The 14,177-nt window shown below is 50.6% G+C and overlaps 2 protein-coding genes across 3 annotated transcripts in view; one reads left to right on the plus strand and one right to left on the minus strand.

Annotated features, from left to right (window-relative positions):
• The window catches only part of RPRD1B (regulation of nuclear pre-mRNA domain containing 1B), a 24,633-nt gene extending 19,157 nt beyond the window's left edge, over positions 1–5,476 (minus strand). For both annotated transcript variants that reach the window (XM_018073912.2, XM_018073913.2), the window contains exons 1-3: positions 5,213–5,476; positions 3,587–3,716; positions 2,412–2,545 (exon numbers count right to left, since the gene is read on the minus strand). In XM_018073912.2, the coding sequence (XP_017929401.1) occupies positions 2,412–2,545; positions 3,587–3,716; positions 5,213–5,363 (415 nt within the window). In that variant the 5' untranslated portion in view covers positions 5,364–5,476. The remainder of the gene's footprint in view (positions 1–2,411; positions 2,546–3,586; positions 3,717–5,212) is intronic.
• Positions 5,451–12,931, plus strand: TTI1 (TELO2 interacting protein 1). The gene is made up of 6 exons (XM_029960414.1): positions 5,451–7,983; positions 8,456–8,650; positions 9,433–9,581; positions 10,410–10,550; positions 11,954–12,158; positions 12,840–12,931. The coding sequence occupies exons 1-6, from the start codon at positions 5,451–5,453 to the stop codon at positions 12,929–12,931; spliced, it is 3,315 nt and encodes a 1,104-aa protein (XP_029816274.1).
• Positions 12,932–14,177: the final 1,246 nt, after the last annotated feature.

Genomic DNA, 14,177 nt, shown 5'->3' on the forward strand with positions numbered 1-14,177 from the left:
ATCAACAGCACCAGATGCTCTTAAGGAGCTCCAACATTTTAACAGCACAGCTTGAACCAGTCTGCAGACACTTATATGCATGTGTCTCAGCTGTGTCTACCCTCAGTGCACATAAATGCAGGAAGCCAGAAGGGGTTTGGATGAGCACTGGACTATGGTTTTCCACATCTATGACAATCATTACAGCTACAAAACAGGAAACCTTAACCTCCATCTTGCTTATGTTCACCTGTTTGAAAACAGAATACAGTAACTACAACAAAGCCTTCTGCAACACAGTCACCCACTAGAAACTCAAACACCAATTTATGCTAGAAATCCAGATGAAACTAGCTTTTACCATTAAGAAGCTAATTTGAAAACAAGCCAGTCAAAACAAGGAAAAAGGACAGCTTTGCTGAATTTTTCAAATTTTTTTTTCTCTTAGGTTAAAAATCTCAGGGTTTTTTTGACAAAGAATTGACAAGGCAGCAGCATTCACACCCATGAAAAGGCCTGAGCTTTCCCTCAAATAGAAGATACTACATTAATATCTCCTCTTATCCAGACAAAAGCTAAGTTCCTCGTCAAGTGAAGTTGTGCACACAGCAGTTCTTACAGCATTTGTATTCCTTCACTCTGCTTCCCACAGACAAAGGTCTGTTACACTTAGGAAGGGTTTGATTTTGTACAAACATTTTTAAGTTGAGAAGACAACAACAGCAGGAGTGATTGATACCATCAGCCAGAGAGAGAGGACACAGAGCAACAGCTGTCTGACAACTGACCAGGAAATACAACACATGGTATCAATTATCAATGTGTTTGGATTCAAAGTTGAACACTTGTGAAACACCTACCCACGTGCATTAAATTCAGTTTCAAATCCTCTGTTAATGAGTTCAGCAGGAATTCAGGCATGTAAATTCTGTCCTCTGATGACACACAGGTGCCTCACACCTTGCACCCAGACAAGAGGAACCCCAACATGAGCCAGTTCACGCAGAGACTGTTCACCTTCGCCCCTCAGAGAACAGACTCCCTCTGACCCACACAGATGAGACAACTCCTTTGGCCAGGGCAGTTGGCTCACAGCATTTGGGCAAAAAATGGCAACACCTTCTAAAAGTCATAGCTCAATCATGAGGCAGGGGGAAGGGCTTTGGTAGGAGCTACTAAGGCACTCACCCAGCAGTTCTGCCTGAAGCAGTGTGAGAAAAAACCACAGGTGTAAATCTTCACATACAGGTCTCGCTAATGCTCATGTCTTCATATTAATTCTGCACTAAATACCAGCTCCATCAGACCTCGTTTTCACCACCTAAGTACAGCATAAGAGCCCTTTACTAATGACCAAACCAACTCTCTCACAGCATTACACCTCTGCAGGGAATAGAACAAAGTATGACCAGAGCAGCCAAGTCATTCAGGCTCATTTGATGACACTGACATTCACAGAATCCCACAATGGCTTGGGTTGGAAAGGACCTTGAAGATCATCCAGTTCCAACCCTCCTGCTATGGGAAGGGACACCTTCCACTAGATCAGGTTGCTCAGAGCCCCATCCAACCCAAACTCAAACACTTCCAGGAATGGGGCATCCACTTCTTTTACCTGCAAAGTGGACAAATATTCCCTTGACAAGAACACTCCTGATTTTTAAGAAACCTCACCTTCCGTAGCTTAAGCATCCTGCTGCTTCCCTCTTTCCACTGCAGCACTACCAGTGAAACACTTCCAGGTGCTATAAAAGAAGCAGGAACTGCCAAAGCAGTATCAAAGCACAGTAAACATAAGCTTATGCTCAGTTTCTCATGTCTCATGCAGTAATAAGGTTATAACTGTGATGTTCTAATGGTGTTAAATGATGCAAAATTTTCCCCAAATGATGTAACAAAAAAAAAAAAAAAAAAAGAGACCAGACAAGCTTCTGGGCATATATTTCAGACTTCAATTATTAAAAATTCCTTGCTGAATCATAATAAAACACAGTAACTATGCAAAACAAAACAATTAACATGAGAATGAAAGCACTAACAACACTGAATAAGCCATTATAATAAACCCAGCTGACCAGTCTCAGAGATGCAGAGTGGGACACTTGACTCAAGGTGGATGCAACAGTTCCCTGCACAACTGACTTCCCTTCACCCCAAAAGGCAGCCCTGGAGGATTCTGTGTGCACAAGCAGCACCACACATCACCTCGAGTTAAGCTCACTGCCAGCCACAACTCACAAGGCAACACACCTACAAACTAGAACCATAAGTTTACACAAAATTAGACTTCAAGACAATCCTGAAGAATGTCTACAACCAGCTCAGGCTACAACTCAACTAAAGGAGCCCAGAGCTCAACTCCTCATGGTACTTCCAGTGAAACACACACCAATTTAAAACCAGAATGCACATGACCAGCAATATGCATTTACCTTTTGTTTGGGGGCTGTTGGAGTCTTCCATAGACAGCTTCAGCTGCTGGATGAACTCGCTGCCATAGACGCTCCTCTCCTGCCAGATGTTCAGCAATCGTTCCAAGGGCTTCTTGCAGCCCTCGTCTGCTTCTCTGTTCAAAGATTAGGAAATCATTACAGCTCAGCTGATCAACACTCCTGATGTTTTAAGAGAGCATCTTCCAAACTACCAGCTGCACCCACTGCAATATATGCACATGTGAGAGAATCTTTCTCATAGTGTCTGAGACAAACTGTGCCAAACACATTTGTGGCCAATTTCCCCCTTTACTGGAACTAAAGATTGCCTGGAAGTGCCCCACATTCCCACCCCAAAGCAAAGGCAGGTAAAGCTGTAAAGGAAGAAACCTGTTATGGTTCAGAATTTGCAAGAAGAGTTATAAAATACCCTCAAGCTGACATGTTTACAACTCAAGAGTATTAACTTTAAACAGTTGTTTCAGTCAATAACGTTGCAATTAAAAGCAGGTTGATTGGATCATTAGGCACTTAAATGCAGTCAGAGAGCACACTGACATCAGACAGCCCTCCAGAACAGACACCAAACACCCAGAGCATTGATGTTGCTTAGCTAACAGGAATTATTACGCTATTTAGAGAAAATCTCAACTAAACTACAGTCCATTTCTGATAAGGTGGTGGCTGCATCACTTCTTCCCTTTTATGTAGGAAATCCTTCCCTCCTCCAGCAAGGACACTACTGACCAGGTAGAACAAGCAACACACAAAGAAACCACGCTCAAAGCAGGGGGGTGGTGACATTCCAGTGACCCAAAACATCTTCTGACAGTGGGGCAGAGCCATTCATTACTGGCTTTAATAAACACACCCAACTGCTCAGTTTCACTGCTCAGGAACAGATCCGCCAGATCCTTTGGGAACAACTGAAATGAGATCCAGAGGGTGTGAAGGGCTGGTTCACACACAAACAAGTTTGCCTGAACAGAAATATTAACACTAAACAGTTCCCAGCTGCAAAGCAGTCAGAATCCAATCTCTATCACAGACAGGGTACGACCATCCCTGAGACTTAAAAAAAACAATAACAAACAACAAAATCCAGTTGAATTAAACTTTGAATAAGAAGGATGCAAATCCCTAGAGAGGAAAGTTGAAGAAATGCAGCAACATACCTGGCAACATGAGAAAATGCATCCACAAGAACAGATTCGAATTCCCTGGTAAATTCAGGACCTTTCCTCTTACTGTTCTGGATGACATCGTTTGCTAAATATAGGAAAGTAAGTTTCCTACTTGATTTTGCTGAGAAAGGGAAAAAAAGAAGGAAAGAAAAAAGAGAGAGAGAGAGTTTGCCTTTATTTTTCACTTCTTTCACCCAGAATCATTATCATGTCTTTCAAAGTTGCCTATAGATTTGCAGTCTAAAAGTTCAAAATATTTCTCTGTTACCAAGGCAAGTCAGGAATCCTGAAGCCAAGTAGTTCTAAATCTCCTCACTTCTGCTCTTTTTTAACCCATAACACAAACATGAGTTTAATCCTTTTTGTACACAGTGACCCCTCAACTCTGAAAAAATCTGTGTAATAAACAAGTTTTAAACACATGACTAAAAAAAGCTGTCCTAACCCACCAGTAAATTAATAAAACAACATATTTCATTTTTTATTAATTAACTTCAGGAAAAATACTTGATACAGAACCCCATAATTCAGAACAGAGTAAAACTGTAGGAGAAAGCTATTGCAGAGACCCAAATATTTTCCAAACAATGCTGTGACAGAGCAACATCGAATTTCTTCCATGTACCATAACTTTTCCTCTTTTGACACCACTAGTTTCTATCTCACTGTGGTCAGAATCAGTGGGATTCACTGTTTCCTCAGAGCACAACGGCCACAAACACGCTCAAAGCAGAAAACAAAAGTGCTCATTTCTACAGCAGGTCGAGCTGGGATCTTCCAAACCTTTGTATCAGTCACACAGAAGATACTCCAGCTACTCCAAAGGGCTCACACTGCTGGTGCCAGGGGTGGGAATGGTGATATTGGCTGGTTTCAGAGCTGAACTTGGGGAAAGGGCATTCACACAGAATCCCAGAATGGTTTGGGTAGGAAGGGGCCTCAAAGAACACTTAATTCCAACCCCCTTCCACCAGACACCGACACTGCCAACCTCCCTGACTTCATGATGAAACCATCCGGAAAACTACCTTAATTTAACTTCAGTCAAGTTAATCTGCAAGGAAAAAAAAAAGCTCAAAGTATTTCTGGATGACAGCACCAAAGAGATACAGATGGAGATATACACGTAGATCGCTACAGCCACTTTTTCTTTGCTTATCTCTTCTCCCCTTAATGCAATTCTATAATGGGCGAATCGTATGAATCCAAACCCAAGAATTTAAAACCAAAATCTAAAAGGTAAACAGCCAGAGCACGACACAGTTGCCCTGAGCACACCCAGGGGAACACAATCCGTACGTCTCTGTTTTACACGCAGAGAGCAGCGAGGTTGAGCATCCTCCCAACCACACTTCGCTGCGTCTCCATCCCCTGCCTTCCCAAAAGCCGCCTTTATCAGCATGCACTGGGAAACACCCCTCACACAGGCATTTCCCCGCAAAGTTTATTAAACAACCACAACAGCAGGGAAACAGCGCCCAGGCTCCGTTAAACTCCCGCCTCCCGGGTCACCAAGTTCTCCCCGCGGAGCTCCGACACCGCCATAAGGAGGAACCGGCCCCGGGGCTCCCGGAGCGGCCCCCGACGAACAAACCAACCCCCCCTTCCCCCGCGCACCTTTGCGGAGCTCCCGGTGCCACACGGCGACGATGGGCCCCGCGTGCTTGCGGTGGTGGATGAGCCACAGCGAGAGCGTCTGCACGCTCTGCTGCGAGTTGCTCAGCTCCGACAGCTTCTTCTCCAGCGCCGACTCCGAGAAGGAGGACATGGGGCCCGGGGCCGCTCCGCCCGCCGCGGGGGGGGGCGCGGCGCCGCCTCAACGCGACAACAAGCCCGCCGGGGCCGCCGCCACAAGATGGCCGCCCGCGCCCCTGCCCGCCGCGGGCCGCGGGGCGTGCCGCCTACGGAGCGCCGGAGGGAGCCGGGCATTCGCCTGCGCCTGCGCACTGCGCAAAGGCGACTTTCTCTCAACGCCGGCCGCCCCCGCCCGGCGGAGCTTTTGTGGCGCCGACAGCGCCGGTGCCTGCCTCGTCACTTCGGCACCCTCAGGGCCGCCCTGGCGCGGCGCCAGCGCGGATCCCGGCCCCGGCAGGGCCCCCCGGCATGGCGCGTGTTCGACACCCCGCAGGCCGCCTTCGGGGCGCTGCGCCCCGCCTGCGTGCAGCTGACGCGGGCGCAGACGGTGGAGAACGTGCGGCAGCTGCAGGCGCACCTGGCCGCGGTGAGCGGCGCGGCCCTGCAGGAGCTGCAGGAGTACGTGCTGTTCCGCCTGCGCTTCGCCCTGGCGGGTGGCCGGGCCCCAAGCAGGAGGCGGCTGGTGCAGAGCCTGGTGCAGTGCATCTCCTCCGTGCTCGCGGCGACGTGCGTGAGGAAGCGGGAGCTGCTGCAGGAGCTCTTCTCCGAGCTCTGCACCTGCCTGGCTCCCCCGCCCAGCTCGGGCAAGCCCGCTCCGCTGTCCGAGGAGCTGAAGCTGGCCGTGATCCAGGCGCTCCACACCCTGATGCATTCGGCTTATGGGGATGTTGTCTTGTCCCTGTACCAACCCTCCACCCTCCCGCTCTTGGGATTTGCAGTGTCTTTGCTTCTGGGCCTTGCAGAAAAAGAAAAAGCAAAGCAAATCAAGATCTCTGCTTTGGAGTGCTTACAGGTCCTGGTTCTGCAGTGTGACTGCCAGGAGCACCGACACCTGGATGAAGAGGAGGCACAGCAATGTGGGGATTTGTTTGCTTCTTTTCTGCCTGGGATTTCCATTACGCTGTCTCGGGTTATTACTGGAGACATCAAACAAGGTCACAAAACCACCGTTTCTGCCATCAGACTCTTCTATCTGATTGTTGGCTGGGTAATGTCTGATGCACAGCTAGCCAGAATCCCAAAGAGTAAGGAAAAGCCGCCAGTGGAACAAAGCAGAGTATCAGAGCTAATGGTCCACAGAGGACCTGACTGGAGTAAAAGTACTGCTCAAAAACTCTCTCTCCTCCTGCATAAAGTGGTTGAATCTTCTTCAGTTCACCCTCACTGGAAGGTGAGACTGGAGCTGGTAGAACTGGTCCACCACTTACTGAGTAACTGCAGTCAGTCACTGGTGGACTCATTCAGTCACCTCTTAAAGGCCTTGGTTGGGCTGGTTAACGATGAAAACAGCGAAGTCCAGAGCAGGTGTAACGAGGTTCTGCGAGGCATCGCAGAGCAGAGGATCGTGGTGCAGAACAGGGCTCTTGCTGACGTCCTCTCCGAGAACCTCCATTCCCTGGCCACAGCCCTTCCTCGCCTGATGAACTCCCAGGACGACACGGGCAAGGTCTCCACGCTGAGCTTGTTGCTGGGCTACCTGAAGCTGCTGGGCCCTAAGATCAACATTGTCCTCAACTCCGTGTCCCACCTGCAGCGCCTGTCCAAGGCGCTGGTGCAGGTCCTGGAGCTGGACGTGACTGATGTGAAGATCGTAGAGGAGCGGCGCTGGGGGCCGCCGGGCTCCTGGCAGCAGGGTGTGCAGAGGGGCAGGCACCAGAAGAAATACTTCCGCTTCTTCACGGAGGAGAAGGTTTTCCAGCTCCTTCAGCAAGTGTGCCGTGTTCTTGGCTACTACGGGAACCTCTACTTGCTGGTGGATCACTTCATGGGGCTGTACAGCGAGTCTGGCCTGTACCGAAAGCAGGCAGCCATGGTCCTCAACGAGCTGGTCATGGGAGCTGCTGGGCTGGGAGTGGATGTCCTGCAGGGGAGGGAAGTCCCGCCGAGCGTGGATGATCTCAAAGGGTCTGTAACATCCATTCTGGATGAGTACACTGACCAGGCGAACTGGTATTTGATCACCAGCATTGACACAGAAGAAGCCAGCCCTGAGCACTCTGTGCAGCGCTCAGGACTCACTGCCCGTCCGGGAGGTCCGTGCAGCACCGTCCTCCTTCCATCCCCGGAGCCCCAGGTCACGACCCGCTCCATGAACAGCAACATCTGGCAGATCTGCATCCAGTTGGAGGGCGTTGGCTGCTTTGCTGCCGTCCTTGGGAAGGAATTCCGGCTGCTGCTGCTGTCAGCTCTGTACCCTGTGCTGGAAAAGGCTGGAGACAGGACTCTGCTCATCAGTGAGACGGCACTGGGGACACTGGCAGACATATGCGAGGCCTGCAGTTATGACTCGGTGCAGTGTTTGATTAATGAGAATTCTGACTATCTGGTGAACGGGATTTCCCTGAATTTGCGCCAGCTGGCACATCAGTCTCATGCTTCCCAGGTCCTGGACACAATGCTGAGACATTCGGATGCCAGCCTGCTGCCACTGGTAGAAGACATTATCCAAGATGTCCTGTCTGCACTAGATCAGTCTTACAACAACCAGGCTTCCACCTTCCTCAGGGTCCTCCACTCAGTCATGACAGCTCTAGGTACCAAAATGATGTTTACTTTGTGTAACTCAGCCTTGCTGTCACTGAGGGTGCTTGTCTTGGACCTTTCCATTTGCTGTGGGAGGTTTCAGGAAGCCGAGGTGCTGTAGCATGATGGCAACTGTGCTTTGCTTGGTGGCCAGTGCTCAAGCAAAGATCACCAGTAGCTTTCTCTCTCCAGTTTCTGTCTGGCCTGCAGCCTTGCAGGAACGTGGCCTTTTGTGGCTGAGAAAGGAAGGATTCACTGCTCCCATAAGTGTCTTGTAGGAGTACCTGGAGTTTATTGCTTTTTGGTTTTAACGTTCCCATACCATCAGGGAGGTGACAGGGATGTGACAGCAGGTGCCTGAGTCTGTAGTGCTGTCCCATGAGACACGAGAGCCAAGCTCTTCTCTCAAGGAATCATGGCACCTTGCTGGCTTGCAGGAGGGGATCGTGGCTGTTCAGTGACGTGTTGGTTCCTCTTTTGCAGTCCAGTGGTTTGGAGCGTGCAGCGCTGAGGAACACCAGCAAAGGCAGACTGACAAGGGGCAGAGCAGGACTCAGTCCCAGGGGCAGCAAGAGGTGACAATGACAAGGCAAGAAGTGGAACGATTCTTCCTTGACTACGTGAGCCAGAAGCAGATCGCAGAGGGTGATGTTCCTGACACGGGGGAGGAGGAGGCAGGTCAGTACTGTGCATGGCTGGAGAGGAGCATGTTCAGCTTGCAGAGAGACCATGACCTCCGAGGTGTTCCTTTGTCACATCCAGGACCTGGGACCCAGCTGACAGTCTCAGGTCTACTTTGAGATGATCTTGGTTCATGTAAGGTGCTGCTGCGTGTTCTTGCTTTGTTCTTTATGAGGGCGGGAACAAAACATTTGCAGATCAAGGCTTCTCTAGCTCTAAGACACGAGCACACTGTTTTTCCTTACCTCGTAACAGGTCATTTGGGTTCAGTGCCAGAAGTTTCCTCTTTCCAGGATCCTACTGCATTTTCCTCCTCACGTTCCTTTGGGAACCCCTGTGCCATTTTCTCCTGGCTAATGATGCCACCGCTCCCTTCTCACTTGGTCTGGGCAGGCACTGCAGACATTCATATGGGGAACTTTTTTGTCTTTGCTTGGCTGTGCTGCAATCCTGACCTTTAAATACTTCATCTTTAAATACCCAGGCTTTTCATTTTTAATAAAAATCAATGGGAAATAAGTCCATGGTGAGAAGAAACTGCAAATGTCAGACCAACTGCATTGTCCCGTAAAGCAAGCGAACCTTCCCTAGCCCCAGCCCTCTTATCTGAACCTGACACTACCTCACAGAACTCAAGCATAGGCTTGACTGTGTCTAATTACACTAAAAAATGCCAAAGGCCTCACTCAGGAGTTTTCAGAGTAGTTATAAGCAGGTACTGCAATCTCCCAGAGCTCCCAAGTCATTTTTGTAGCTTCAGGAATGGTTTTGTCTTCCAGATGAGGTTCCCCCCCTTGCTAAGGCAGAGCCCAACAACTGTGACACTGACGGAGAAGCTCCACTGCCGATCCACGCTCAGCTGGCCAGGGATGTGATGGAGAGGTGCATCCACCTGCTGTCTGACGGGAGCCTCCGAGTGCGGCTGAAGGTCGGTACTCGCTGGCTCTGAGGGGACAGATGGTGCCCACGAAGGGGCTGGTAGCTCGTCAGCGTGTGCACCGTGCACGTTGGGCTCCCTGCCATCCCCAGGTTCGTGCTGCCATATGCTCAAGCAGGACAGGTCCTCCAAGCCCGGCAAGAGAAAGGGAGACAGTTTTCTGGGAGCGGTTTGGGTTAGGAATGGCAGCCAAGCTGAACAGAATCTTGAGGGGGGCTTTGTGTTGGGCGCCTTCCCTTGATGCTCGTGACAGTTAAAGTCTTGTGCTTCAGCCTTTGGTGGAAGAAGCAGAAGCATCTTTCTTCCATCTGGGCCTCCCATCCCCCTTCCTCAGGCTGCAGTGCACAGGCTGATGAATGTTTTTGAAGTTGCTGGGGTGATGATAAGCAGGGCTAAAAGCCTGGCTTTTTTGTAATTATGAAAATCCTTTGAAGGTGGCCTCCTTTTAAAGTGCAAAGCGAGACAGAAAATGCAGCAGTGAGGCATAACCCAGATTCTCAGCCCAGCAGCCCCAGCTCTGCCAGGTGATCCTGCTGCCCCCGTGGGATCTGAATGTGCAGTTCAGCCTGTGGGATCAGGCCCGGAATCCTGCCCTGCTCCCAGCCCAACTCTGTACTCAGCACAAGTTATATCACTGCAGTACTTGTCCCTTCCAAACAGGCCTGTGCTCTGAGCACTGTTCACTTGTCCCAGTTCCTGCTGCAGTAAAACCACACCCTTTGCTATTCAAACCCTGCTGGCTTCCCAGTGGGATGCTGGGATCCACCTGAATGCCTGGCACTGCAGCACTCAGAGTCTGTTCCCTCCCCTCCTGCCCAGGTCCTGGACGTGCTGGAGCTCTGTGTAACTGTGCTGCATCCTCATGGAAACCATCTGCTTCCCATGGCTCACCGTGTCTGGCCAGCTCTCGTCACCCGGCTGATTAGTGACGACCCTCTGGCAGTGCTCAGAGCCTTCAAGGTACGGCAGCGACTGCCAGCAGCCTTCAGGCTGGGGCTTGGAAGGGAAGTGGCTTGAGCAGTGCTGCAGCTCTGGAGAGGAGCCCCAAGCTTGTGCAGCGATGTTTAAATGGGGTTTGGAGCATGGGATCACCACCCTGCGGTGGGTGGGGCTTGTACCACTCCCACTGCAGCTGGTCCACGGGTGAACCCTTGGCACTGTTCCTGGGGGAAGCAGCAATGCTGGTGGTTGTTGCAGGGACAAACAGAACCGTTCTACAGCCTGAGCAGCTGTCAGAGGCACTGTACAGTGCCTTGCTGGAGCCACAGTCCCAGCACCCTCTTTGGAGGTCTCAGGCTGAAGATAAGGGAATATTTCACGATTGAGGAATTGGCAGGGCAGGGGAGAGGTTAAACAAAGACTTGACATTATTAAAGAGCTCCTGACCTTGTCAGCTGGCTACAGTCTCCTCCTGAGTCACAGGATGGCCAGTAAAGCACGTTTCCAGAGGTTGTGAGCCCCAGGGTTTCACAGGGATTCATCTGCTGGGCAGAATGAGATTCATTTTAGAATCCTTCAGTGTGAATAAAGAGAGTTTTGATTGCCCAGATTCAAGAAGCCACGCACTAGAATTTCAGAGTGGCCATATCTGTCATGTGCCTGCCCTCAAAGAAGGGAGAGATTTGCTATACAGAAACTAATTAACTCTTGAAAAGTTCAAGTGATCATTACAATTAGCCACCCAGCTTGGGTTTTGTGTTATGAATTCCCCTTGGAGTGTCTTTCTGCCTAAATTCCAAGACAAGTGTCTTATCAGTGTAAGGCAAACACAACATAACCAGCATCTCCATCCTGCACACTGAGACCATGATCTCAGTAGAGTTTCAAGAGAAATCAGCATTCTGGCCCCATGGATCCCCTTTTGTTTTTACATGCATTTAGGGCCATTCTCTGCCCAGTTTGGGTTTGATCCTGGGCACACACCAGTAGTGCTGAGTGCCCTGTGCTGTGGCCAATTGGCCTTTCTGCTCCCTTGGGTGCTTCGAAAGATGGGCTGTCTGCACCACGAAGGGGATTTTAATGATATGATGATATTTAATGGCATTTTCCATCAGAGGCTCCTCCAGTAATTTTGAGTAAGACTGCACAGCTGCTCTTACCTTTACTGTGCTAATGAGAGAAGGGCAGCCCAGGAGGTCAGACAGGTGAACACTGCAGAGCAGGGTGCAGCTCACTCAGCCTCTCAAACATTCACCTTTTGCTCATTATGGGGAAACTGGAGCAGATGTGGTCACGTTGCTCTCACCTGCAAAAAAAGTTCTCCAGGGGGAACGAATGCCTGAACCCCCTGAGCTGGCGTGGATCACTGAGCTCCTCCCAGGCCCATGTGTGCACTGCACCCCTGTAACTGATGTCTCCCTTAGGTGCTGTGTACCTTGGCTCAAACATGTGGGGACTTCCTGAGGCAGAGGTTCTCCAAAGACATCCTGCCCAAGCTGACCAGTTCCCTCCTCAGCCAGGCCCCAGCAAGTGCCAGAGCCGGGCCCGTGTACAGCCACACGCTCGCCTTCAAGCTGCAGCTGGCTGTGCTGCAGGGTCTGGGCTCTCTCTGCGAGAGGCTGGACATGGGTGAGTACCAGGGCAAGCACAGGTTGTATGGATCTCTGCCAGCCTTGCCTCTTCTTTCATCTCAGCTTGCTGCATTCTCCTCCTGCTGCCCCGTGGGATTGATTTCCTGATCTTCTCCAGCCTGGATCTGTCCTCTTGGGAGCTCTGTAAAGAGGTGCTGGGTGCACTTCACTCCCCAGGAGACAAATGGGAGAGAAGGTTCCCAGCACATGGAAAATCTGACTGCTCATCCCACCTGTGCATGGAAAGTGGGTATGCAGTGGAGTGTCTGGGTTGCTGTTGGGCCATGCTTTGTTCTTACCTGACAAACTGGAGCCCAGATAAGAGTTCTGACTAGCTCAGCTGGTTCCATTTTGGGGCATCTCTCTGGGTGACCCTTTAAATCCAGCACATCACACTCTTCTACTGAATGAAACTCTCAGAAATTCATCAGAGTTAAATTTCTGGAGCTGACTTTGATGAGGGAGAAGGTTTGCTGGCGAGTTGCTCTTTTCCTCTCCCTGCCCTTGATTGCTTTCCTGGCTTTGCAGCAAGATGCTTAAGAGGCAAGGTCAGAAGAGTTCCAGGTCAGACAGCTCAAAGGCTCAGAAGCCTCTTGCTGCCAATTTGGAGCTGATTCCATTAGGCAGCAGCCGCTGAGGAGGTCACCTCCTACCCTTCTTTCCTGTTCCATTTCTGCAGGCGAGAGTGACCTGAATAAAGTGGCAGATGCCTGCCTGATTTACCTCAGCGCCAAGCAACCCATGAAACTGCAGGAAGCTGCCCAGAGGTAATGTCTCTCAAATACAGGTGTGTTGGGTGTACAGATAATGGGGAACAGAGGGAGCATGGTGATCCCATTCCTTTTGCACCTTTCTTGTTCCTCCCTCTGGCATGCTTGAGTCCTGTACAACGGGGTCTCTTGTGGAAGTTTTCAGTGGTGAAGTATCATTTACTCTCCAGAATGAGCTAGAGGTCAGCTGTCAGTTTGCTCAGAAGTTACAGTTGACTTTCAGGTGACCTTGCAGTGCATTTGGGTACAGAGGGGAAGATTTGCTACTTGCTTTCTTCCTAACCCACTCCTATGCCCGAATATTTGAGGCTCTTGGCCCACTGGTGGCATCAAACTGCAGAGGAAAGACAGCTCTGAAAGGGGATGTGCCAGGCATTCCCTTGTATTTTATCACTTAATACCTTCTGCAGGCTGGGGGATTTACTTCTGTTATCCTTCCATTTTCCCTTGGCTCCTGTCATCACACCAACCCAGGCTCTGCCAGGTAAACCAGAGTTTGTTTGGGAAGCTGTCAGTCTTGGCACCACTGTTGCTCTGAGAAGGCCGGGAGAGTCTGAAAGAGCACAAACAGTTTAGGTGAACACACACCAGCTCTATAAAGTGTTGACAGACGTATTTTGCTGCTTGGTGTACAAAATCCTGCTCAGCATGTTCCTGCTGTCAGGATAAGAAATCACTATTGTCATATGTTGTCACCTGGAACCAAGGCCGGAGATTTCAGGAGACAAAACGAGTCCAGTTAACAGAACACAGGACATAAATCACAAAGTCGGGCCCCTCTGCTGAAGGACGGGGGTGAAAGCCAGCCCCCCTCTTCCTGTGTGGCCAGCCCTGCCCTCCCTCGAGGGGAGGGGAAGCCAGCAGGTTCCGCAGGCTCTGCGGCTTTCAGATTTCCAGGGCAGGCTGCTGGAAAGGGAAGCAAAGGGAAGGGCATCCCATCCGTTCCCTTTCACAAAGCACGGGCTCCCAGGGGCGCAGGGGCTTTGTGTGGCCGGGCGGCAGTTCCGAGCCGAGCACTCTCCGGGGCCGGAGCATTCCTTTGTTTGCATCCCCGCGGGGGTGGGAGGAGGTTTATTTTTACCTCGGAGGCTTTCACGGCAGCACAGCAGGCTCCGGGCGGCGTTTGTTCTGCAGAGGGGCTCTGCGCTGTGGGCGTGCAGACCCTTACGGCAATAAAGCGTCGTCTGTGCCGGCAGTGCTGGGTGGAAAGCAGAGCGCCAGGATTCATCTAGATATTTGGAATCTGA

The sequence above is a fragment of the Manacus vitellinus genome, unplaced genomic scaffold (genome assembly GCF_001715985.3).
Source record: "Manacus vitellinus isolate BGI_N305 unplaced genomic scaffold, ASM171598v3 scaffold_26_pilon, whole genome shotgun sequence".
Lineage (NCBI taxonomy): Eukaryota > Metazoa > Chordata > Aves > Passeriformes > Pipridae > Manacus > Manacus vitellinus.